Genomic DNA, 26814 nt, shown 5'->3' with positions numbered 1-26814 from the left:
CGGTCAGGGCAGAGGCCCCCAGGGAGACCCCTATCCCACGAACGTTTGGGGTGGCCAATCCAGTCTATGCCTGTTGTGCAGACTGGGAATTTGAGTCTTAGAATGGGGAAGAGGTTTGTCCAAATGTGAGTTTAGTGCCAGAGTGAGACTCCGACCTGCCTCCCAGTTCAGAGCTCATTTTCAGGAGGGTGCCAAAAGTTCCCGCTGTCACAGCTCTCCTTTACGTAGAGATCTTGTCTCCAAGATGTCCCTGTCACAATGCGCATCTGTTACTTAAATCACACATTCAGCACTCAACAACCTAGTTTCCCGGAGGAGCTGGGTTTTAGCATAGGAAGCAGATAGCAAGTTCCATTTTATTTTACTTATTGTAAAAAACAAAATTGTAGGGGCGCCTGGGTGGCTCAGTCGGTTGAGCGTCCGACTTCGCTCGTCGATGATCTCGCTGTCCGTGAGTTCGAGCCCGCGTCGGGCTCTGTGCTGACAGCTTAGAGCCTGGAACCTGTTTCAGATTCTGTGTCTCCCCTCTCTCATGGTCATGAGTTCGAGCCCCATGTCAGGCTCTGTGCTGACAGCTCAGAGCCTGGAGCCTGCTTCGGATTCTGTGTCTCCCTCTCTCTCTGCCCCTCCCCCCGTTCATGCTCTGTCTCTGTCTCTGTCTCTCTCTCTCTCTGTCAATAATAAATAAACCCTATGGGGCGCCTGGGTGGCTCAGTCAGTTAAGCGGCCGACTTCGGCTCAGGTCATGATCTCGCGGTCCGTGAGTTCGAGCCCCGCGTCAGGCTCTGGACTGATGGCTCAGAGCCTGGAGCCTGCTTCCAATTCTGTGTCTCCCTCTCTCTCTGCCCCTCCCCCGTTCATGCTCTGTCTCTCTCTGTCTCAAAAATAAATAAACGTTAAAAAAAATTATAAGAAAATAAATAAATAAATAAATAAACCCTAAAAAAACAAAAAAACAAAATTGTAATGACACAAGTGAACATATTAAAATAATGTATTTCTGCCATCCTAATCCTGTTTCGTGTGTGCAGACGTCTTACGTTGCTCTAACATACATACTTTGCACGCGCGTTTATGCACACGGCTATAATCATTTCATAAGGATTTTTTTAACTTTGTTTCACTTAATATTGTACATCTTCCCCATTTTCCACATCGCTTTCTCCTGCCTTCTGCAGAGTATTTCATCATGTAAATAAACCATATTTACATAAGTACATCTTCATTGTTCTTCTAAAATATTCCAAACATACAGGAAAGCACAGGAACGATATGCGACACAGGTTCACAAATACTGATACTTCACAAATATTTTTGAGACCTTTTCCAAGAAAATAAACCATTACAGGTACAGCTGGAGCTGTCTTCTGTACAATGGACTCTAATCTCCCAGGACAAGCGACATAACTTGCAAGGCTCAGTGCAAAGTGAAAATGCAGAGACTGGTGTTCAAAAATCATTATGAATTTCAAGACAGTGACAGCAGAGCGTTCCAAGAAGCATGGGGCGTTTCTAAGTGTGCGGCCCAGGGTGACCGTGCAGGATGCACACCCACGAAGCTGGCCCTCAGGCCCCCTCTCCTGTCACATTCCTGAAAGTGATCTGTGTCTTTGCTGTCCCATGTTTACACTTTTCCTTCATACACATGCATTGCCCAACATTATGGAGTATTAGTTTACATATTTTAAAATATTACGTAAGTGGCATACCAACGTGTATCCTTAGACTGCTTGCTTGTCTCGCCTATTGTTTTTGGGATTAATCCACGCGGATTCATGAAGATGTTATTGATTTTCACTATCGTCTAATATTCCATTATGAGATCTCACCACAGTTCATTTTTTGTAGAACCCTTCTCTTTTTACCATAATTACTAATGCTGCAGTGAACAGCCTTGGACACAGTTCTCTGTGCACATGTAAGCTTCTGTCTGCTCTCTGTGAGGAGGTGTGGAATCGAACTGCTCTGTCTTACCACATGTTGGGGTTGTTTCCGATTTTTTCCCTGGCATCAATGTGCTCCCCTTACGTGTCTCCGCTTGGAGATGCCCCACAGATATCCAACCCCCCTTGGGAGACTTCCCTCTAGTTGTGTTTCCTCTAAGACTCATCACCTACTGAATCCAGAAACTGGATGTCCTGTAATCCTCCGCCCCGCCCCCATTTCCTACCTATGACCAAAGCCTACTGATTCCCGGTCTAAACTATGGCTTCCACTCATCCACTCCTTCATATCCTTCTTGCTACCTTCATTGTCTTGGCTTAGCATCCTACCTCTCCCCTGGGCACTTCTCCCAGCCCCTCCAGCCTCCAGCCTCCTAACTTGTTGCAGAACCTATGACTCTAGTGAACTGCATTTTGACTAGTCTCTCTCGCATGCATGTGGTGGAGATCAAAGCTGTGAGTTATACAAGAGCAAAGACTATATCATGGTTCCCATTTGGGGGCCTGTAGCACAGTATCTGACACCTGGCAGGTTCTGAAAATATTTGTTGAATCAAAGTGTATGTAAACATCATGCTGTAGTTTCCCCATCTTTTGAATCAGACCCCTAGGATAAATTCCCAGAGGGAACGTTATGGATGACTTAGGATAATGACTTCGTAAGTAAACTTGACCCACAGAAAATTCTAGGTCAGGTAGGGTAGATAGGATGTCCCAAAGCCAGAAAGTGACAGAGCGTCAAGAAGAGGTCTTCAAGTCTTGCCATCGGCTTGTCTTATTTGATAGGGATACTAAATTTAGATGGTGCCCTTTAATGTCAGGTGACTGTCTCTTTAAATGTTGCTGTTCTGGTATACATGTAACAACCTGGTAGAATTCACATCTCTGGAAGAGCAAAACAGAACAAAATAACCCTCACATCTATGAGCCTTTGTTTCAGTATCTATCAAATGGGCAGACGATCTCTTTGCTCTGTGGACAGATAAGGAAGAAGCACCTTTCTTTTCCCCTACCCCGATCCATCCTTCCCATGCTTAGTGCATAGTTATTTATGAAACCGAGGAGGGTGAATGAAAAACAGCTCTCTGCAAAAGTGACTTAATGCCCCTCACCTGCTGATCTGGAAGCCCTTTAATCATTAGTATATGAAAGAGAAATCTGCTAAGTGTATTCCCAAAAGGTACTGGTGATTTCATAGGCTAACCCTCCAGGAAGAAAAGGGCATTGACTAACACTAGAAATGCCTTGCTTATGATGGATTTTCAAGTGCCCAAGATCCCCACCCCCCAACTCTGAGACCCTAGAATGACACCATCTAGTGCATCTTTCCAAAGGCTCAAGCCCTGCACATGCAGCCCTGCACACGCCTGGCTTGCGGTCCTGGCTCTGCCCCTGGAGGGCTGCGTGGCTTTGGCCACATTCTCCTTACCTGTAAGGTGAAGGGGTAGGTAACGCCTTCTCCCCTGCACCTCTGCAGCTCTCAGGTTCTGTGTTCAGCGAAAGGTGGAGGTGGCTGTCAGAATTGACAACACAAAGCAGGTGTTTTTTAGTTCCTCTTGGCTCGAATTTCTGCCTCCTGGACAGAAACTGGGAAATAGGTGTGTTTCTGACTCCCTGGCATGGGTCACAGAATCCGAGTTGTGGGTGGCCGGCAGGAAACCCAAGTGATTCTAAAGACCCAGGTCCTAGCGCTCTCCCTCCCTCAAAGAAAGTTCACCATGCCCTGATCCATGAATAGAATACAGCCCGGTCGTCAGCCACCGTGTTCTCTGATTTATCTATGGCACCTAGCGCAGCGGCTGGCACGTAGTAGGTGCTCATTAAATATTGGCTGAACGATGGGTAGTTTCTCGTAGGAAGCGTCATCTAGGGGAGCCTCTTAAATGCAGATTCCTGGGCCCACTGCAGAGCTACCCGATTATAATCCTGGTAGCAGAGCCCAGGTGGCCGTCGTGCCCTCCAGAGTTTGAGAGCCACAGTTATAAGCGTCTGAATAAAGTATGCTCCTAGGATCAGAAGGGAGAAAATGCTGTTGTTTTTAATTTTGAGCATTTGTCAGTGGTGACTATAATCAAGTGAAAAAGGTTCATATTGCTGTCGCCATTTCTGTGGAACCTGGAGGAGTCTGGGCTTTGCCGGGTGTATGTGCAAAGCAAACTTTCACTAATCTCAGGAGAGGCGAGGCCAATAAAAAGGCAGAGCAGATAGGAGTGAGCCACATGAAGTCCAAGTTTGGCATTATTATTGCCCTTCACTTGGAAGTCATAAAACAAGAAATGTGCCACTGTTCCGGCTTCTTGGGAGTGGTTAGCTGGTGTGAGGTTTTTCTCAATTCCTTTCAAGGGTCTGTGGCTTGGACCAGACACAGACCTGGGTTCGAATCTCGGCTGCGTCTCTAACTGCTTGGTCTTGGGCTAATCACTTTAACCCCTCTTAAGCTTTAGTTTCCTCAGTCATTACGTGGATATCATAATGCCGACTACTCAGGGTTGTTGAAAACAACCTGAGATGATACACATTCAGGTACCTGGCCCATGTGTGGTATGGAAAAGCGAAGTTTTAGCCAGTAACCTATAAACGGCTATCATATTGGAGCTGCAGGGTTCAGGAAAGGGTCGTTTAGTTTAGCTCCTTTGTTTTATCCTTGTGCAGGGGCCATGCTAATCTTCTCTGTGTCGTTCCAATTTTAGTATACGTGCTGCCCAAGTGAGCACAGCTCTTTTGTTTTAAAGGCAGGGAAACAGCCTGACGGAGGGCAAGCAAATTGCACAAGATCACCTAGCACCTTAGGTTTCTTGAGGGCTTCTGTTCTCAACGTAGATCTTTGAGTTTTTCCATGGACCAGAGAGGGTGAGGAGGCTGAGCTCTGTAGGTGGCTTGTGATGGAGGCATTTTGAAATGTGCTTTTGAAAAGAAAGCTACATATCTCAGGTGAGGAGTCTTATCACCTGAGTTGTTTGCCAGCCAGAAGCCTGTTCTGAGGACATAGTGATTGGTGAGAAAGTCCTTGAAGCTGCTCAGTTTGTGGCTCTTCTGTCGACACCAGAGTTTAAGGACACCAGAGTTTCGAGCACTGTTGAGGCCTTCCCTGGGAGGCCCTGTCTGGTACTGTGGTTGTGTAAGGCCAAAGCCTGGAGATGGCTGGCCTTGGGGACTCCCCAAGTCTGGCCTCTCAGCTGCAAGGGGCTCAACGCCAGTCACAGGCCATGCTGGATCTGGTAGGGACATCTCTGGAAACTTGTCCTGCAGGGTTCTGACTGGGGTCTGTGGGCAGCAGCAGCAAAGTCCTTGGTGCCAATGACGCTGACCTTGGTGACGGTGATGACGATGAGGGAGGACGAGCCCAGCTATCTGCCAGGTGCAGGGCCCAGCAATTTCTTTTACGTGCACTGATTTGTGCAACCCTCACAAGAACCCTATGGGGAGGAAACTGTGGCTCAGAGAGGTTGAGTAAATGACCAAGGGCACACAGCTAGCGAGCACAGGATTCAAATCCGGATCTACAGGAGTCCAAGGCAGCCAGCAGCCTGTGAGTGCTGGAAGAAAGGAAAGTAACACCGGCCCATTCCTTCAAGGGACGTGTATTTTCTCCCCATTTTTACAGATGAGGAAACAGAGGACCAGAGTTTAGTGTTTTTCCCCATGAGGTCAGGCACCGTGCCAAGCACTTTACATATTTTACCTCTTCACTCATCATAACATCCCTATGAAGTAAGTAATTCTATGATTTCCACTGGTGTAGATGAGGAAACCAAGGCCTGACACTAGATGATTGGCAGGGGTTCAGAACCAGACAGTCTGACTGCGGTGGTGGTGGGGGGGGGGGGTTGCCCATGCTCTTGATCTCCTGAGTTGCCCAATACTGAGACAAGATGTAGCAGGACTGGACCAGGACCCGGGACTCCTGAATCCCAGACTAGTGCTCCAAGGCTAGATGGAGGCTCTCTGTTGGGATTCTTTATTCCTTAAAAGCGCGCTGGCCTAAAGCCCAAAGAGTGAAATCACGCCCTGCGGTTCTGGGAACCTCAGACTGGAGAAGAAGGAAGCTCTTGCTCTGGTGTTCAAGTCTGAGCAGGTGTACTGAGAACTCTCCCTGTTTCCTCCTCTGGCTGGGAGGGAGCCCACACAGGGTGGGCAGGGTGGGCAGGGTGGGGCAGCCCTCCTGAGTGCCAGTGGGGGAGGAGAGCAGGAGGCAGGCGTGCCCAATGAAACAGGCCTAAATCTTCCCTCCTTAGGCCTTTATCCAGGTGGTGCCCTCATGTGCTGCCTGGCAAACAGCAGGGCATGATGATGAGAGTCCAAGGTTACAGTCAGGAGGCCTGAGTTCTGGTTCTGGCACCATCGGCTCCGGGCAGTTTCCTTATCTATTCAACGGGTGGTGGGGGTGTGGGGGGTATCAAAATCCTCTGGGTTCTATAGTTAACACATTATTTATTAAGCACCTACTGTGTGCCAGGCCCTGGAGATATAGCAAATGGGAAAGCAGATTTAGTCCCTGCCTTCATGGGTCTTAGGGTCTAGTAAGGAGAGACGTGAAGACCAAATCTTCACTGAAACAAATGTAAAATGGCAGCTATGGCCAGTGTTTTATTTTTATTTTTTTAAGTTTATTTATTTATTTTGAGAGAGAGAGAGAGAGAGAGAGAGAGAAAGGCACGGTGTGTGTGGGGGGGGGGGGGGGGAGAATCCCGAGCAGGCTCCATGCTGTCAGGGCAGAGCTCCATGTGGGGCTGGAACTGTGGGATCATGACCTGAGCTGAATTAAGAATTGGATGCTTATGGGGCGCCTGGGTGGCGCAGTCGGTTGAGCGTCCGACTTCAGCCAGGTCACGATCTCGCGGTCCGTGAGTTCGAGCCCCGCGTCGGGCTCTGGGCTGATGGCTCGGAGCCTGGAGCCTGTTTCCGATTCTGTGTCTCCCTCTCTCTCTGCCCCTCCCCCGTTCATGCTCTGTCTCTCTCTGTCCCAAAAATAAATAAAAAAACGTTGAAAAAAAAAAAAAAAAGAATTGGATGCTTAACCAACTGAGTCACCCAGATGCCCCTAAAGGAAAGGCCTGTAGAGCTAAGGGGGCCCATGGCGGTGGGGGTGGCGGGAGAAAGAAGGGGTTGACAGTGTGAAGGGCAGTGGGGACCCAGCCGCTGAAGATGTGGTTACTAGGTAGATGGCTGCTGGTCAGTGGAAAGCACTGTGTGTGGGTGCGGGTATTGAGAGGGTTCATCAAAGGAACTGGGAGGCCAGGGGGCCTGGGGAAGCGGGCATGTGAGCCATGCATGGTAAGAGAAGTCATGGAAGTTTATTCAGGGGTAGGGGAGTGAAGACAGACCGGAGGGAGATGGTCAAACTTAACAGAATACGAGTCAATGCATTTTTCAAGGAAAAGAAAAAAAAAAAAAAGGCCACCTCCTTTGAGGAGCCTTCCCTGATTTCTCCACCTTTGACCTATGGTTTTCCTCCCTCTCTGGTGTTGCAGCTCAGGCAGAAAACCTCAAACCTCTGGGGCAGTCGGACCTGAGCTTATGTACTGTGTCTTCCTGCTATTGAAATGCACAGTGACTTCAGACCAAGTCCTCTGCCTTCTCGGGCCTCAGTTTCCCCAGCTGTGCAGAAGCAGGTTGTCTCAAAGGACCCGCCCAGCGCTAACGCAACGTGATTCGCTCTGGCAGGAGCGGGGGGCTGCCCGCATTGCTGCGCAGGCACCGGGCCGCTGGCTGGGGCATCGTCACCGGGCTGCGGGCGCTTTCCTCCGGGCCGGGGGCTGCGAGCGAGGACCCCGGCGCCAGACGTGGCGCAGGAAAGTGGGGGCGCGACCCCCGGCTCGCGCGGGCACCGCGCGGCCCCGCCCCCGCAGCCAGCGGCCCTGCGGCAGCCGGGCCCTGAGCTCCGCCCTCCGCCTCCCGCCGGCCTCGCTCCCTCCTCCCGCCTCCCTCGCTTGCTCGCTCGCTCCCTCCCCCCGGCCGGCTCGGCGCTGACTCCGCCGCACGCTGCAGCCGCGGCTGGAAGATGGCGGGGAACGACTGCGGCGCGCTGCTGGACGAAGAGCTCTCCTCCTTCTTCCTCAACTATCTCGCCGACACGCAGGTACGGCCAGCAGGGGCCGCGGGCCGGGGGCCAGGGGTGCTGAGCTGCGGGGGCTGCCGTCGCAGCCGCGGAGGCCGGGAGGCGACGGTGGGTGCATCGGGGGTTCCCGGCTGCGGAGCCCCCCTTTCCTTGCACCCCGAGAGGATCTCTGTTTCGGAGGTAGGGAGCTGGGGGCTCCCCCCGCGCAAGCCGGAGCGTGGGGGGAGCTACGGCCGCTGGGGAGGGTCTGGCCTCGGGTGCTTGGAGTCTGCCCCCCCCCGCGCCAGCAGAAGTGGGGGTTACCGCGTTTCCTTGGGGAGGTGGAGCCGCGCCAAGGTGTGGGGGACCCTCAGGCTGGCCCTGGGTGCTGGAGGCGCGCCCTCAGACTGCCGGCACTTGCTGCCGTACTTTCACGTGGACTTGTGGCCCCGGCTCAGGCGCCTGCCCGGGTCCCCCGAGTGCCCTGGTCCTCCGGTCTCGGGTGCCCGGAGTGCTGCTGCTGGCCCCCCCGCGGCTCCCCATCGGCGCCTGCAGCGCAGAGTTTCCTGCCGGTTGCCGGCTAAGGGCTTAGGGGGTCTGCGGGGCACGTGGACATGCGGCCGGAGATAGCACCTTCCTGGTTTCGCTACCGGCCGATCCCCCGGGGAGAAAAGCACGGCAGGATGGGGGTGGAAAGGCTGTCTGGGGGCGCCTGGGTCCCCCCCTGCGGCGCGCGGCCCCGGTGCGCGCCCGGCGATGCTGGGGGAAGGGAAGGCGAGGCGGCGTCCCGGGCTCTGGCTGCGCCTGGGAGCCCCACCGGCGACACGCGCGTGACAGGAGAGGGTGCTCTGGTGTGCCGGGGCGGGGGGAGGCGAGAGAGGTGGGGACTGGGAGGGGGGGGGGGGGGGGGGGGTGCTGCTGCTGGGACGAGCCGCCACCGAAAATGCCTGCACTAGGCGTACGCGCCCCCCACCCCTTCCTTGGTTTTCCCCACCCCATGCCTGTTGCAAGCATAAAGTTTGGCCCCATAGTTATGGCTTTTTCTCCCGGCGCCCGGCTGCGGGTAGCGGGGAGGCTGGGGATGCGGCGGAGGCGAGAATGAGACCCCGGATGCGGGCGCACGGCTGGGCGCGGAGAGGGGGCCGCCGGGCGGAACCGGGCGCGGCTCGCGAGGGCTGGTTTGGTACCTGGAGTCCGAGCGCCGGTGCCGGCTCGTTTTGCATAACACTGGAAGGGAGGGGGAAGGCGGAGGGGGGGCGGGCGGTGGGAGGAGAGAGAGGGAAACTTTGCTTCTTGTTATAATCTGCCTGTCTTTGGGCGGCAGCAGCTGTCATGGGACCGGGTGGGCGGGGAGAGGCTTGCAAGCTGACTCCTAGCCGTGAGACTCGACTTGGAGGGGACGCGCAGCAGCCGAGACGTTCAGCTCCGGGCGGCGACTCCCGGCTGGCGGCTGGGACGGCGCGGCGTGGCGGGGTGTCGCGGAGAGGAAGCCCGCCGCGCGCGGGAGAAGGCCGACCCTCGCCCGCTGCAGACATCCATGCGTCAGGGAGCCGCGGGGCCTCGTGGTCGGTGGCGGGCGTGCTGGGGTGGTTTCGGGGCTCGGGCCGAGGGGGTGGTGGCGTGTGATCGCGCAGTCTTAGGGCCGGGGGTGGGGTGGGTAGTGTGTGTGATGAGCGGTCTGCGCGCGCGGGTGTGTGTGTTTGTGTGCACACGCCGCGCGCGCCGGGCGCGTACCTTTACCTCTGACGAAACTGCAGTGGAGCTCCCGCGGCGGTCACCGGGCGCCGTCGCCCGCCCCGCGCCCACGTCTACTCGGAAGGCAGATCCCAGCCCCAGCACCACCGCCGCCCCGTTACTGCCGCCCCCCTCCCCAGCCCCAGCCGACAGCCTGGGCCTAGGAGGACTGGGTGCGGGCGGGACAGAGCTGCCCCCGGGAAAGTTCTGTCCTCATCCCTTGCACTTGTCTGGGGGTGCCTCCAAACCTCGCGACTGAGACTCGGGTGAAGGAAGCCTGAAATAGCAGGAGACTCGTTCGGGGACCCAGAGCAAAAACCGTCCGTTCTGGACCCTGGTTTTAACTCCATCTTTAGTGTTCTTTGGCTCACCAGTGATTCATTATTTGCCCTTTAGTCTTGCAGTGGGCCTACCCTGCAGGGATATTTCACCCAAGGAAACTAGAAAATTGGGTAATCGGGTGTCAGCAGAAGCAGTGCAGTGAAAGTTAATCTGGGACGTTTGCTTTTTTTATTTAACCACGTGACAGGCAGAGGCTCCTCTGGTGATCTTTGCCGGCCCAACTTGGGAAATGTAATTGATAGGGGAGCTTTGCAGCCACCCCTAGAAGGTTCATAGAGCCCAGCCGGAAGAGGACCTGGGCGGGCCATCGCGTGCCTCCTCATTTTACAGTTGGGGTTAGAGGCTGCGAGGGGTGAGCGGCTTGTACAGGACCACGCAGCCAGCGGGTGACAGAGCCACCCAGGGCTCCTGACTCCAGGTCCTGTGTGTTACCTCGAAATAGCACTGGACTTGGAGTCAGAAGGCCTGAGTGGAGTCGCCTTCCCCACTCTCTGGCTGGGTGACCCCAGAGCGAGCCATTTGAACTCTCTGAGCCTCCTTTCCTCCATCTGTCAAATGGGGCTGGTGTTGCAGGCAAGAGAAGAGGAGGTCGAGGTGGTGGGGGTGAGCTCTGCTTGCATGTGAGATGTCTGGTTGTTCCTGCAACTCCCTCTCCTCTTCCAGACCCTCCCTGTCCCTCCCTCCATTCCCGACCCCCCCCCCCAAGGGGTGGGGAAAGCGAATAAAAAGCTAATTTATTGTCTTTATCCAAAAGACTTGTCTTTGGTGGCTAATCCAGAGTTAGAGAGAGGGAGGACTTGTGTTTAGGAGACTTAACTTTTACCCATTCGGGCCAAAGTTCAGAAATTCTGCAGACCGAGGATTGTGAAAGTCTCTTGGAAAGGTTTGGGGCACGTATCCCAGAGGACTTTGGGTTGGCTTCACCTTTGCCCAGCCTGTGCCCCTTGCCTCCAGTGCCCTCACCCACTGTTCCTGCATGGCCCTCTCGAGCAGGCCTTCCTTTCCTGGCTTGCTCTGCTTTGTGTCTCTTTTGGTTTTCTTAGTCTGTGTGATACAACCAAGCATTTTGTGTGTGAGTCCTGTGGCCCAGTAAGATTCTGGAACTAGAGTTGTGCCTTTCATCTCTTTGTGGCCCCGTGGCACCTGCCACCGTGCTGAATTCCTTTGCTTGGCTCTTGGCTAGGCACGTGAATTACAGGGGAAGCTCCTAGGCGGTCCCTGAGACAGCTGGGCAGTCAGTATGGGTAGAAAGGAATGCAGAAAGCTACAGCTATAGGCCATGACTTAGGCTCTAAAGGCCACACAGTAAGCTCACACTAAATATGGGTTGTTTGAAGTCACTTGGGACATCAATCATAGATAGATGCCCAAAATGTCAGAGCTTTACAAATCATGTGGTCTAATCTCTTACCACTTAAAAATATTCAATTATAGAATTGTTAGAAAATACTGGCAAGCATGAAGAGGAAATTGAAAATAGGTAATCTTACCCAAAGGTAACCCCTGTTAATTTTTATATATATTTCCAGACCTTTCTTTCCCACTGATTCCTATCGATTATATCTTTTGCACAAAAATGGAGTCACTCCTATCGATTATATCTTTTGCACAAAAATGGAGTCACTCATTATATACTAATTGTAACTTGGAATCATGCTGTTGTAATATGCTTTTTTTTTCTCCTCCAAACAATATGCTGTGATTGTCTTTCCACATCAATAAATATTCTACTTAATATCATACTATCTGAATGGTTATATAGTATTTCATTGAGTGTTGAACTAAAATGTATTTAATGAGTCCTTTATTGTTAGTCATTTAAGTTGTTTACAATTTTTGTTGTTCTTGTAAGCCATGCTGAAATGAATATCTTTGCATATGTCTTCTTTCCTTCATTTAAATTCCTAGAAGTGAAATTACTCTGTCAAAGGAACTATGCAGGCGTTTGGGAAACACATTTCTGGATTGCCTTCTAGAAGGATTGTGGTAATTTACACACTTACCAGCATTGTGTGGGAATGCCTGGTTCCCTGTAGCCAGAAAACTTGGTATTTTAATTGGTTTACATTTTTGCCAGTCTGTTCATCAATAAATTCTTTTAACCTTTTGTTTTAACGTGCATTTCTTTGATCACTTGTAATGCTTCCCCCCTGCCCCCCCATATGATGATTTTTGGTTCTGTTCTGTAAAATGTCATGTTTATGATTTGGCCCATTTCTCAATTGGTGTCCTATCCCCTCAGTGTTCTAAAATTGGACCTGAGTACTGAGAAGGGGCCCCGTCACATGGAGATTTGGGAAAGTGGCTTGAACTCCTAGTGTTCACCTGTTGGGTATGCAGTGTTGCAGCTTCCATAGCCCCCCAGCTTCCATGGCCCCCCATGCCAGGGCTAACTTCTTTTCCAAGTCAACGTTGCAGGCATCTAGAGGGGAAGGTTGGAGTGCAGCCTTGGCTGGGTGCCTTTGCCCACCCCTCACCTGTGTGGGAACAGGGGGAGTAACTTCTTCACCTGAGCCCAGAAGGGGACATGTGTGCTGGCTTTGTTTACCTGAGGGCAGGGCTCCACTTTCACTGGGGCTCCGTGGCTGGTACTAATGATCAGGATGCCTGTGAAAGCCAGGAAAGGCAATGGCCCAGCAACTGGGCCCTGGGGGGCTCATATTTCCCCTTCACCTTGGGACTCTCCTCTCCCCAGCTGCTGCAGGCCAGCCAGAAGCTTCACCATTGCCAGGGTATGAGTCACCCTTTTCCCTCTCTCTCTCTCTCTCTCTCTCTCTCTCTCTCTGGAATAATAGAAGGAATACTGGCTTGAGTCAGAAGCAGCCTTGCAAATGGGGACTTGGGCTTAGAAGTGAGGTCATAACATGAGCACTGCAGTGCTAACAGCTAACTCTTCCTTCATCATCCTCAACGACATCTGTCGGAGCATCCTTTAGATGCCGTGCACTCTGCCAAGCATTGTTTTTGCATTGTTGTGTTTTGTCCTCAGGGAGAGTCTACAAAGGGTAGGTGCCATTATATTACCATTTTACAGATGAGGATTTTAGTTGCAGAGAACTGGCTGGCTTGCTGAAGATAATCTACCTACGCTATCTTGGAGTGAGTAGAAGAGCCAGGATCAGAGGCGAGGTTCCCAGACCACGTGACTCCAAGCTCCCGAGGCAGGGAGAGGCAGGGACGGCTTCTGTGCAGTGTGTTTCTAGCACCTCGAGCGAATGAAGGCACGTTGCAGAGAGAGAGAGAGAGAGAGAGAGAGAGAAGACAACTCATCAGGCCCTCTGCTTCTCTAGGCCTCAGTTTCTCAATCTCTGAAGTGGGGATTATAGTCCCTAACTCCCAGGGGTGAGAGTCAAATAATATAATGTATATAAAATGAGTTGCAGCCTGCAGCTCAGAACACTTCGAATTCTTTTTGAAGCACTTTGGAAGGGCAGGATTAAGTGTAAGCAAACTCCCCTTCATGCAGTCCTTTTTTTATGCAAAAGAGGGAAACATAATTCTTATGTGAGGGTGAAGGAGACCCAGATAAAGTCATTTGGAAGAGAATGAGCAGGCCCATTTGCTATTTCTTCTCCAAGGTACTCCAGTGCCTCGCATGGGTCCTGTGGACTCTCGGTTGATGTAGAATTGATTGGATTGGATTGGATTGCCCTTTCTGTTCCTCTCCCCCTCTTCCGGTCTGGGTCTTGTCTTTTCATGACTATGGGATTCCTGCAGTTGCTAGAATGCACGTCTGATGCCATTCCCTCCCTCACACATCCCCCCCCCCCCCCCCCCCCACGTGGCTTCCCAGGACTTTTACACTAAAGCCCCAAGTTTAAATATTCAAGGGCCTCCAAGGACTTGAACTTGGAGAGCCAGGCCCCTGACATTATCCTGCTTTGTCTACTTTCCCTTTCGGTATGGGTGTCCCCTCCCTCCTCCCCCAGGGTATGTCATGAATCTTCTTCCTGGAAGTGTAGTCTATCTCCTCTGCCACTGTTTCTCCCATTTCCATACTCATCCTTCCAGATCCAGCTCCGATGCCATTGTTTTGGTGCCACCTTCTCCCCGCTCTCCAGGCACAGCTGCTCATCCCTGGTGTGGCCACTGCACTCACTCATCCTACGTGGGTTGGCCTTGGCCGGTTGCTGGCTGTGAGACCCCTGGTGGGTCCCATAACCTCCCTGCACTCCTGTTCCCTCCCGTATAAAGATAACAATAAATAGTACTTGCCTTATAAAGTTGTGGCAAGAAGTCAATGAAAATCAAATGCAAATGGATTGAAAGCACCTAACGCGATGTGTGCCGTATAATAAGCACCAAATCGTGGGTATGTTTTTTTTTCCTAATGTAGGTCACATTAAGTTTACTCATTTAGGAAATCACTCCACCCCACCGTTTAAATGTATTCCAAGCCCACCTGCACTTCAGGCTCCTCCCACCCCCACACCTGTCCTCCAGGGGAAGCCTCTTAAGTCTACCACTCACATGGACGGTGCTACCTACTGTCCCTCTGGTGTCCCTACTGTCCCTCTGCGTGTTTTTGTCCCTACCGCTAGGTTGACAGATCTGGGAGGGCAAGAAATAGTATTTTTATCCTGAGCTAGCTTTCCGGTTACCTGTTACATAGATGATTTTATTTTATTTTATTTTTTTTTGAGCAGAAGAATGTTTTATGTGATTAGGTGTCAGGTTCTCTGAAGAGAAGTTTGTGTTTTAAACATTTTACTCTGGAAAATGTCCAACACATACAGAAGGGGCCGGCCACGGAATGGTATGGTGAATCCCCATGTTCCCATCAGCCTCATTCTGCCATTTTGGACCCATGGCCATTCTTGTTCATCCATGCACACACCACATCCTGTCGTCCGTGACTGTTTCAGTGTGTATTTGTGAAAAGAGACTTTTGAGTACTATCACATGGTTTCTCCCAGTAACGGTGACGTGGGCTCTGTTGTCCCCATTTTGTAAGTGCACAGGGATTGGGTTAGTCACTTAGGGGCTTGCAGCTCGTGAGGGTCTAGCCTGGGATTTGAACATTGACCCCTGAGCCCCGTCCTGTCCTGCCATGCTTGGGAGGGTCATTGGAGAGCATCCACTCTTTCCCTGCCTTTTCCAGAAGAGGAATACAGAGCGAGGCACAGAAGAAGCCACTTAGCTGGAAGAGGTCCAGGTCCCTGACTCTCAGACCTATTCTTTTCCAGTATCAGGACTTGGGGAGGGGGTGTCTTGGCTCTGGGGGACAGACAAGTGGATAGTCCTCAGAGAGACACTGTTGCCCAGGTGGCTGGGCTTTGTGGTGGCTGTGGGATCCTGGGGTGCATTCCACTGCCACCCCTGGACAGGCTGCATTTGTTTCCTACTCTTACAGCTCCTAAACCCCAAAGGCCCCCCCATGCCCCTAGCAGTTAACCCTGGGTTTCTTCATTAGGTGCTTTCATAACGATTACCCAGTGAGTGAGTCAGGGGGTGGCGATGGGGGGTCAGAAGCCTGGGTTCACAGGGCTGAGGGAGGGTCTGATCTGAAGCATACAGCTGGGCTGGGCACAGGGTCTATAGGCCCCTGATGGCAGCTAGACTCCTGGGCTCCCCACCCTGCCCTTTCTTTCTTTTTAAATTCCCCCCCCCACCCTGACTACTCTTTAGGGCAGAGACAGATTTGCTGCCCAGGAGTAGGGTAGGAGACCAGAGAGACTTTTACAAATGGGAGGGTAAAGTCATTGATTAATTATCCCCAAAGACCTGTCATTACAGCTCCCTCTTTTAGGTAAGAAAACAAACATTTGCCCCGATTACTTGTTTAAGTGGCTGAGAGACCTTGAGCCCTAGGGTTGGGCTCTGATTCTGGGAGCCCTGTGACCTTGGCACAGGCTTCTTTGTGCCTCAGGTGTTTCACCTGGGAAGTGGGACGGATAGTAGCACATAGTTTGGAGGGTTTTAGGACTAGTTGACATGATGCCTGTAAAATGCTTAGGAATATTCAGTGAGTAGGAGCCATTGTTAGTAATAAAACAGACAAATCCAGTGTAGACCCCGCCTTTTGCCGTCCCACTGAGCTCTGGGGCCTTGATCCCATTGAGGCCCTGAGGTTTCTCTTCCAGAGGAGTATTATGTTTTCCTTCCCCCTCTGCTTCCGAGGGAGCTGAAGAGGAATCCCACCCAACCTTAGCAAGGACCGCAATATTGACTTTTAGAAAACTGAATCCAGTTAGATGCTACTTGAAGAGAGAAGAACCAGGTAGTGGTTAAGAGCTCTCGGCTTTGGAGTTTCGCTGCCAAGGGTTTAAAATCAGGGGCCTACCACTTACTAGCTGTGTGACTAGACACTTGAGCAAGTGTCTTAACCTTTCTGGCCCCAGTTGTAGAAGCAAGCTCCTGGATATGGCATTCAAGGCCTCACGTACACTATTGGGGAGAATCGTGGTGTTTTCTTTGGATAGCTACAGCAGAGAATGGATGACGCTCGCAGCATTGCCTGACATAGAGTAAGCACTCAGCAAACAGTTGCCACTAGGATGATGACAATGACAAGGATGTATAAACACACCAGTGGAAAACAGCTTTCGGGGAGCTGGAGTGCCTTACAGACCATCTTACTCAGTGCCCTTACCTCGAAGTGAGGAAACAGGCTGGGAGCTGACCAGGGACTGGCTTCGGGTCACCTAGCAGAGGCAGGACAGGACCCCTAGCTCCTGTCTACATGGGCAGGGCTGGCTCTGGATAGCAGACGCTCGGCTGTCTGGGACCCACTGTCTGGGAACTCAGCCGGGCGAGCCCTGCTTGGCTGAGAGGGATGTTCCCCAGCAGCCCTGCAGCCGTGTTTTCTCCCTTGCTTGCCTGGCAGAACACAGCCATTTAGCAGAGGGAGAGCGAGGAGACGTTAGAAACCAAGCCCTGAGCAGTTGCGGCAGCCGGCCCACGAGTGGCTCCCTGAGGTTGCCATGGCAAACAGCCTTGGCAACGTGGCTGTTGGAGCCTTTATTTCTGGTCTCAGCCTCCTCGCGGGAAGCGTGGTACCCAGGACGCTGGGGAGGAGGGCCCTGTCTTGGCTCCTTGACACCATGGATGACCCGGCCTCCGCGCTGCTCGTGATCCCGGAGGCTACAGCAGCCACTGTTCAAAACATCTGCGGGTCCACCCTGCACAGCCTGCAGAAGTGAGCTCCTGGTGATGGCATTCAAGGCCTCAAATGCCTGCCTACCCTTCTATCAATTTGTTCCTCAACTAGTATGAGACTATGCCATGCTGGATCTGGTGCTGCAGAAACAGAACAATATAATAATCTTAACATGGGCCTGGTGTCCGGGGTTCGCAGTCTGGCCTCAGGTTCCTCGGTCAGGTCCTATGCCAAGTTAGTCATGTAAATTATTCACAGTCACATTAATCTCTGAGGAACCCCATGAAGGAGTGCCCATCGGTCTCCCCATTTTACAGTTGAGTAGGCTGAGGCTGACTCCACAGAGTTTGTGGTGTTGGTGCCATTCCTTCCTGTGCCAGGCAGCCGCTAGGACTCCTGGCATGAGGCGTCTGTCTCCTCTCCCCACCTCTGGCTGCATCCTTCAAGGCCCAGCGTGAGTTCCACCGCATCTAATTCTCCCTCTTGCAAGTGGGCCCTTTCTGCTCTGTGATCCCCCCGTCTATTACAGACCTCTCATGTGCCCTGCCCCACTGTGTACTCTACCACCCTGCTGAGCTTATCCCTGCCCTCCAGTCACCCCAAAACAAAACGGGGAAGCTGGCTAAAGGGGAGAGCTTTGACCATCCAGGACTTTGCACTTGGCATGCAGGGAGGAGTCAGCAAAGGTTTTCTGTTGTTGTTGTTTTTCTTTTTAGTAGGCTCCATGCCCAGCGTGGGGCTTGAACACATGACCCTGAGATCAAGAGTCGCATGCTCTACTGACTGAGCCAGCCAGGTGCTCCAGCAAAGGTTTTCATTAATATTGTTATTAATAACAGTAATCGTAGAAACAGCTAATGCTTAATGACCACTTGATTCATGCCAGGTTCTAGGCTGGGACTTTCGGGTGCATTATCTTGTTTAATCCTCAACCATCTGGTGAGTCTGGTGCTATGACAGACCAGAAAGCAGAGGTTGCAAGTTCAGTGGCTTGCCCCGCATCCTTCAGGCAGATAGTGGAGAGGCTGGGACTTGAACCTGGGTCTGCCTGGCTTCAGAGCACTTGGTCTTAACCACCGCAGTGTGGGTAATCTGGCTGAGCACAGAGAAAGGACTCCAGTGTGGGTGATGGGCTACAGGAAGGAGGCATCTGCACTTGGCTTCAGCAAAGGGGGTGGGGGGGTGCTAAGTGGAAGTGAGTGGGATGTGAGAGAGAAGGCCCAGAGTACAGGGGCCTCAGTGAGACAGGGGTGCTGAGACAGGGGTGCGGAAGGGGAGTTGCTTTGGGGGAGGATTTGTATGAAGAGTAGACATCCATTTATTCAGGGCCCACTGTGTGCAAGGTTTGTCCCCACCCCTGGCTTTCCCTAGAGCCTTGTTAAATGCAAAACTCTGGTCCCAGCTTGTGATAACCTTTGTTTATGTGTTTATTCTTCACTGTTCTCTCCTCTACCCACTCAGGACCGGAGATCCCTAAGGAAAGGGACCTCATCAAGCTGGTTCACCATCAGATCCCCCAGTGCCTTACCAGATGCAGGTACAATGTAGGCCCTCAATAGATGTTTGTTGACTGACTGTCTGAACAAATGCTATTTGAGCTTTCAGGAAATTCACCAACCATTTGCTTGGCCCCAGAGGCCCCTTCTCTGCTTGGAACTATGTTGGGGTGTGTGGGCGAGGGGACTGGGGGAGTTGTACCTGTCTTCACAAGGGGCCTGCTGCCCTTGTCTCCAAGATAGGACTTGCACACAAAGGAATCAAAGACAAACATTTTTTGGAGCCTCCAGAACCCCGCTATCAGAACACATCTGCAGTGGACATGTCTTTGTAGAACATTAAACCACTGCTGGAATCCAGTCTGTTACAGGGCATTGCTCTGGCCCCACTGTGGAGGGGCTCAGGGCTTCAGGAGTCTCTGTGGTTGCAGGGAGGTGTCTGGTCTAATATTTCCACACCTTCCAAAGAGATCAAAACCAGCACCTTCCTTTGGGCCTTCTGGCCATTGCCCGTGTGCTTATTCCAGAGGAATGGGGCAGACTGGCCTCCACTCTGGAGGAAGAAAGGGGGGAAATTCAGGCAGGAAAAGGAGAGAGGGAGCCCTCAGGGTCCAGTGACCACACTCTGTAGCCCGAGACAATTAACTCCACGTGGTGTCAATCTTGCCTTGCACAGAATCCACTCAAGACCCTGTTCTGCATAGTATCACCCCCCCCCCCCCCGCCCCGCCCTTCCTGCTCAGGACCAACTCACTCTTAGTTTACACACCATTCTTACAAGCCTGGAAGTCCTGTCCACACCTCATGACTTCAGTAGCAGTAAGCCAGTTCAGTTAGTGTGTGTGTGTGCAGGCATGGGACAGGTTGGGGGTGGGGACGCGGTTCTATCAGAGGTAGAAACACGTGGACATGTTTCTGTTTGGTAAGGGGGCAAGGAGGCCTCTCGTTCCGGAATACACCTTACAGAAGTTACAAGGTTAATGGGCCATAGAGAGAAATTTTCCCAAGGAGAGGTATATTCTGTCCAGTGTTCTCTGTTCGAGGAAGCAAGGAAGAGTGAAGTACAATTTGGCATTAACCACCTAAAACAGGAAGTCGATCAAAAGCAGGAAAAGTTCCAAAGTTACCTACAAACTTGCCTTATGTGAACACACGTTATTCCCCAATAATGCCAAGTGAGTAAGGAGTCGGTCCTGCCATAGAAGTTTCTCTGAAAGTTAATGCAGTTAACTTTAACAGTTTAACTGTGAATGTGAGGTGTTGGTTTTTGTATTTTTAGGGCTGCACAGGAGTATGTATGTATAGATGCAGTAGGAGTCTGTATGACTGGCCTCAAGAAATTGTGTAGCCCTGGGGCACCTGGCTGGCTCAGTCTCTGGAGCATGCGACTCTTGATCTCGGGGTTGTGAGTTCGAGCCCCACGTTGGGCGTAGAGATTACTTAAAAAAAAAACCAAAAAAAAAAAAAAAATGTGTAGCCTCATGATTAATGAGAGCAAACTGTCTGGTTCAGATCTTAGCTGTGTGATCCAAGGAGTTAGACAGCCGCTCTGTGCTCTAGTTACCCAGCTCCCAGATGGGAATACTAATATGTCCTACCTTCCAGGGTTGGTAGAACTAATCAGTGGTTCTCAACCATGAGTGCATATCGGAATCAACTGTGTAATTAAAACAATAATAATTACACGTCTGGGGCTGTCCCAGACTCAGTGAATGAGAATCTTTGAGAGCCGGCCCTTAAGCTTCTGTGTTTTTAGAAGGCTCCCTCTCATGGCACCCTGCTTTCGTCTTGAACAATCAGATACTGTTCGTAGAGTATCTGGCATTAACTCTGTCATTCCCTCCCCTCTCTGTCCTTTCTGCCTTAGTCCAGAACACAGGGTAGCACTTAGGATACAAAAGACCCAGAAGCAGATAGAAGCCCCTTCTGTATAAAGCAGGGTAGCTTCCTTATGTGGCATTTCCACTCGATCTTCACATCAATTCTGTGTTGTAGGCAGGGGCGGGGGGGATACTATTCCCATTTTACAGATGGGGAAATGGAACCAAGAGAGTGCAGCAGATCAGTTGTCAGCTATTGCCTTCATCTCTATATCTGTCTTCCTTGATCCTCAGTTGCCTCCTCACTTACGGGGCCACTCGGGGGGGTTGGGGGAAATCAGGATTACTTCAAGAGGTGGGTGGATTGGAAGAGGGGAAAAGGAAGGAGCTTGAGGGAGTGCAAGCCATTTACAGATCCTCAGATCAGGGATCGTTGGATTTATTGGGACCCTTACAGATCAAAGGGTGTTTGTTGGTCATGGTCCCAAGCCATATGGTGGTTTAGGGGAAGCAAGGGGATTAGAACCCTGTTCTCCGGATGCTCACTGTCCTCCCAGCTGTATGTGCCGCTTCTATGGAGTGGACGGGGTGTGGCTCAAGTGATCACGAAAATAGTCTTCAAGTTAGTGTAGTGAGGCCTTTGCACGTGCTGTTCCCTCTTTCAGAAATGCTCTTCCCAGGCATCATGGTTTGCTGTTCCCTTTCCTCCTCCAGATCTGCTGAGACATGTCCTCATGAAGGCTTTCCCTGACCTTCCTGCTCTGACCCCTTTCTATCCCAGCACCATATTCTCTTTTCTTTAAGGCACATACCATTCCCAAATACGCTCATGTTTCTGAATTTGTACCTCGTTGGTTGCCTGTTGCCCCTGTGGGAATGAAAGGCTCCACAAGGCCTGTATATTGCCTGAGTGGTTTCCACTGTATCCCTAGCACCTAGCCCAGGGCCCAGCACGTGATTGGCCTTCACTGAATCTTCCTTCCTTCCTTCCTTCCTTCCTTCCTTTTCTTGTTTAACATTTATTCAGTTTTGAGAGACAGAGACAGAGTGTGAGCAGGGGAGGAGCAAAGAAACAGGGAAACACAGAATCCGAAGCAGGCTCCAGGCTCTGAGCTGTCAGCACAGAGCCCGACACGGGGCTCGAACTCAACTGTGAGATCGTGATCTGAGTCGAAGTCAGATGCTTAACTGACCGAGCCACCCAGGCGCCCCTGAATGTTTCTTGAATGAATGAATGAATGAATGAATGAATTTGCTTTGAGCCCTTAATCTGTACTGGCCACTGGGGTGAGCTCGCTTAATTCTCCTGGCAGCCCCCGGAGATAAAGCCCCATTCTTCAGGTGAGGGACTCGAGGCTCAGAGGGTGAGTGGTGGACTGGGAGGATATGGCTTCTTTACTGACCAGCCCCCCCATTTGGGGCCCAGCAGGCAGGTGTGACCAGGGACCTGTCCCCCAGGAATCATACCCCAGTGTCCCGGGGACCTCACGCCACCTTCTCCCCAGGGTTGGGCAACAGCCCTTCCTTGTTGCATGGGTACGGCCCCGTGTCGTGCTCAGCAGCACCCTGGGCCTTCAACTTCTCCAGCACTTGCTCTTTGTCCTAGTGGCCGAGGATGTGGCCGCCTGCTTTGTACTTTGCAGCCCAGCCACCAGCAGGAAGGTGGCGGTCTCCCACCTCTGGGGGTGGGGGTGGGGTGGTCTGTAAGCTGGACACTGTAGCAGGTGGGCCTAGAGGACAGTGGTGATATTTTGCCCAAGATTCCTCTCCCTCGAGCCACAGTTGGCCCAGATTAGTGGATCAAGTCCTGGGGAGAGCAGGATGGGCTCAAGGATGAAGTGAAAAGCATGAGGGGGAGGAGGGAGATTTAAATTCCACTCCAGAATGAGGAGAAAGGTCTCCTTTGCTCAGGTGACCTCGCGGTAAGTTTTCAGTGATCCAGTTGTGGGACAGCGAGGGAAGGAGAGCTGTCAACTGGCTCCAGTGGTAGTCGTTAGCCTGAGGTCTGGATTTCGAGGGCCAGCACAAGGCAGGCTTGGATAGAGGTTAGTTAAGACTAGAGCTTTCGGCCAGAGTCTGAGTCTAGGATCTTTAGCAGCTGAGTGACTTAGAGCGTGTTACTTAGTCTGCCTGGGTCTCAGTTTCCTTACCTGAAATGGGATAATAATCAGTATTTCAGTGGGCGGTTGAAACGAGAAGATAATAATGTTTGAAGAGAGTGCTGTGCCTGGGTGTTGTTATTAGCAATAGTTGCAATCAGTGACCGCTTGCTTTGATGACACATTGGTGGAGGAGACTGGAAGACCCCATGAATTACAGACTGTAGGTTAGCATTTGGTGCCTCTTCCTTTTTCTGTCCACGCAGCAGTCACTCCCTGGGTGTGGGAAGCGAGGATTGCAGATTTGCACAAGCCCTGCTCCTTGGCCCGGGAAGAACCCATCTGCAGATGGCCATGGAAAGTGGCCGGTGCAGAGGGAGTGTCCAGACAGTCTGTGTAGCAGACGGCGTGTGGAGAGGTGAGCTGGAGCTGGCTGACATGGTGGGGAAGGGCATCGCAGGGAGAGACCAGCCTGTCACAAGGCCCTGTTCGTCCTGTGGCTGGTGAACGAGCCGTGAGTGACTCAGGGGAGACGGGAGCTCCCACCCCAGGATGGAGGGCTTGCGCTGCTCCCAGGATTCCCGTGAGGGTGAAGGACGTAGAGGATGATCTGAGTATCTGGAAGAGATACAAAGAGGAGCGCTGAGATTTCCAGCCTGGAAAGCTAGCTGGAGGCTGCTCAGGGGAGTGGGGAGGTCTTAGGGAGGGTGACTAGGTTTTCCCCGGGCCTCACAGGCAGGGTGGGTGAGTGTCATCACCCTGTGGTCTGTGCAGGCCCTAGACATGGAGACACAAGGCTGGGGCACAGCTTCTCACCTGCACTCCTGACTGAAGGCCTTTGCCCAATAAAGCAGCAGGCCCCGTCCCCCCACCAGGTCCTTGCTGGACAGGGGAAAGGTTGGTAGCTTTACAGAGTAAATGCAGTGATGATAATGATAGGTGTTGCCGTGGTCTAACTATTGTTATTCCTCTTGCCACCACTGTTACCCTTTTAGCACATTTCTGTGAGATTCTCAGCGCGTTCCACATCCATAATTCACGTCCTCAGGAGGATTTTCATTTCCATTTTACAGATGAAGAACCTGAGGCCAGGCGTGTTGAAATGTCTTGCCCAATAAGGTCACTGTTGCGGGAACTTGGTAGGAATGTGAGACTTAACGCTCCCCCCCCCCACCCCTTGCCCCCAAGTGCAAAGTGGACCTGGAGAGGGGCACAAGACCCACCTGGTCAAGATGGGGTAGCCTTGGAAAGGGCCTCTCAGTCATTCCTGTCACTGCCTTGTCTTAGACTGAGTTCCCAGGATCATTTCGAATTCTCCTTGGAGCAGTGATCCCCAGTCTTCTTGAGGTTGCGACATCCTTCCATTGTGTGATTTTGCAAGAATTGCAACTCCCCCTGAAAAGTGTAATTTCCATTGATCCCTCTGAGTTAGAGTTAGGGAAGAGAGTTGTTTAGAGAAGTTTGTAGCTGCGCTGAGGACCGAGTCCCATGGTGGTGGCAGCATTATCCTTGGGAGCCTGGGAAGAAGATCTGGGTTCCGGTCCTGCCTGTCCCTTGTCCCTCTTTGCTGTGTGATCTTGGACAAGTCTGGCCTTCTCTCTGGGCTCTGGCTTTCCCCAACTCTCTCATCTCTGCCATTGGTGACTCATTATTATTCCACTGTGGGGGCTGTCTGCTTGGGGCGGAACCGCCAGGTGCTGGAGGGAAAGGGAGGTAAGTTACTGGAGCTGGAGGGAGCCAGATAACTCTCACATCTCAGTTGGGCGACATCATTTCCCTCCATCCAGTGAGCAAAGCCCGTCGCAGGTTCTTACTTTCCAGGTTGTGTCCCCTTTCCCGGTGACAGGTGCTGACTTCTCTTTGAACTCCAAGTTGGAAGAAATTTGTCGTGGGATCATGTGCCTGCAGTGAGTGGGTTTGGAAGGAGGAGAAGGCAGAGGAGGAACTCTAGGCAAGAGAATCCCCGATTTCCAACCTCCCCGGTGAATCACGGAACATTGGGATAAGTCACTCATGGGGGTGGAAAGATTGGGCGCAATTTAGGAACTTCGGGCCAGGTTTTTTTTTTTTTTTTTTAAAGGAGCAAATTATTCAAAATCCTCTGCGGATTATACCTAAAATTGATTTCTTCCTTTTTTTTCTACAGTGCTGTGTTATCCATCTTGAATCATTTTGTAATCTTTAAGACTGTCTTTCAGCCCTCGCTGTTTCAGCGAAGAAATACTTCAGTAGGGGAGGGAAGGTGTCAGTGAGCTCTGAGATACTGTGGGAGTCTGCAGACTCGGCCGTGGGTGCTCTCTGAGGCTCAGATGGCCATCCTCGGGGCCCTGGTGCCTTTCACGCAGAGCTCCTGCCGGGTGCAACCACGAGGTCTGCAATTATTTAAGGAAAGCTCACATCAAGTGGAAAAAGAGTGACCACACTTACCATACCATGTGGCCAATAGGCAATTCAACACCGGAGCTACCCAACCCCCTCGGGCCCTCGCCAGCTGCTGGATTTTGCAGCCGCATGGATTAGGCGACTACGCCTGACAGGCAGGTCCATGTGTACGTGGTGGGTGCCCGCGCAGACAGCCTGGCCCCGCTTCAGCCTGGGAGATGGGATCTGCCTGCATCCAGGGGAAGTCTGTTCTGAGCCTCACGGAGCGAGTTAATTTCAAAGCAGTTCTTTCGGGTAATAGAGGAAGCTAAAAATGATGAGATTTTTAAAACAACAGTTTTACATTACTATAACTCAGATGTTTGTTTAATTGCTCTATAATTTGCCATTAACCCCAGAATGTTTTCGAGAGATGACTTACTGCCTTGAATTCTTTCTTTCATTTTAGATTTTAGTTGTTGGTTCCACATATGCAATATATATACTTAGGTATTTAAAATGAACATGAATTAATTTTTTTTTTTTACTAGAAAGTGTTTTTAAATAGTAGTTTAAATATTTTTTAAATATTTTAAATATTTAAACTATTAAATAGTTTAACTAGTTTTTAAATAGTAGTTTAAAAATTTCCAATGTTTGGAACTAATAAGTCAAAAAAAGTGAGGTTACCCCCCCCCCCCCCCCCCACACACACCCACCCATCCTATATAGTCTCTTACCCTTAAGAACCAACCATTCTTGGGGCATCTGAGTGGCTCAGTCGGTTGAGCGTCCGACTCTTGATTTCGGCTCAGGTCACGATCTCACACTTTCTGGGTTTGGGCCCCACATAGGGCTCCGTGCTGACAGCACAGAACCTGCTTGGGATTCTCTCTCTCTGCTCCTCCCTTGCTCTCACCCTCTGTCTTTCAAAATAAATAAACATTAAAAAAAAAAAAAGAAACAACCATTCTTTAACAGTTTGGGATGTTTCAGTGCCTTTCAACGAAGTAGCAGATTATCCATTTTGTTTTTTTATATAAATATATTTTTTTGTTATGAATAAGTGGCAGATATTAATTTATTGAAATTTGAGAGAATACAAATGGGCCAAACAAAAAACAGAAAATAATCCAGCACCCAGAAATAACCAGTCAAAAGCAGTGCTTTTTTTTTGTTTCTTTAAAATAACACTGTAGGTCCCACCTCCAGCCAAAAGTTGCCCTGCTTGGGCACACTTTCCCTGCCTCCCCGCTGGCATTTGTGAGCTGATTTCTGCCCGTGACCTTGACAGGGAGAGAACCTCAGCTCCAGTCCTGGTGTAACCTGTCACTCACCATGTGACCTCTTTCAGCCTTTCATAAATGGGAATAGTCCCTGCTCTGCTGTGAAAACGCACATATCGTGGGTTTCAAAGCTAATTGCAAATTGTAGGGTCATAAACAGATACAAGGCCCCCACAGCAGCTGCTAGTGTTTTCACTCAGGCAGTACCACGTTTGGACAATATCTGACCACCTCCAAGTATTTCACATGACCGTGGGCCATTGTACTTCAGGGTTTGACCACTCCTGAAGTTTGGCTCTTAGTCCACACAATGTATGTCATATCTATCTAAGTGTATGTTTCTTTTTTATATTTCTATATTGTTAAAATTTTTTATTTTATTATTAAAAAAAAGGTTTTTTTCATGTTTATTTTTGAGAGCGAGAGAGCAAGCGAGAGAGAGACAGAGCACGAGCCGGGGAGGGGCAGAGAGAGAGGGAGACACAGAATCTGAAGCAGGCTCCGGGCTCTGAGCTGTCAGCACAGAGCCCGACGCGGGGCTCGAACTCACAAGTCGGAGCTGAAGTCGGACGCTCAACTACTGAGCCACCCAGGCGC

At 51.3% G+C, this 26814-nt stretch overlaps 1 protein-coding gene and 1 non-coding gene across 2 annotated transcripts in view; one reads left to right on the top strand and one right to left on the bottom strand.

The window, feature by feature from the left end:
* Nucleotides 1–4549: 4549 nt before the first annotated feature.
* On the bottom strand, nt 4550–4657 carry LOC125935835 (U6 spliceosomal RNA). The gene has a single exon (XR_007461820.1). It is a non-coding gene; the product is annotated as a U6 spliceosomal RNA (small nuclear RNA).
* Nucleotides 4658–7896: 3239 nt separating this feature from the next.
* PPARGC1B (PPARG coactivator 1 beta) overlaps nt 7897–26814 on the top strand; it is a 109727-nt gene continuing 90809 nt past the window's right edge. The window contains exon 1 of the mRNA XM_049648032.1: nt 7897–8022. Coding sequence (XP_049503989.1) covers nt 7945–8022 — 78 coding nt within the window. The 5' untranslated portion in view covers nt 7897–7944. The remainder of the gene's footprint in view (nt 8023–26814) is intronic.

The sequence above is a fragment of the Panthera uncia genome (genome assembly GCF_023721935.1).
Source record: "Panthera uncia isolate 11264 chromosome A1 unlocalized genomic scaffold, Puncia_PCG_1.0 HiC_scaffold_17, whole genome shotgun sequence".
Lineage (NCBI taxonomy): Eukaryota > Metazoa > Chordata > Mammalia > Carnivora > Felidae > Panthera > Panthera uncia.
The sequence above is the reverse complement of the archived record's forward strand: the minus strand, read 5'-3'. Positions and strand labels throughout refer to the sequence as shown.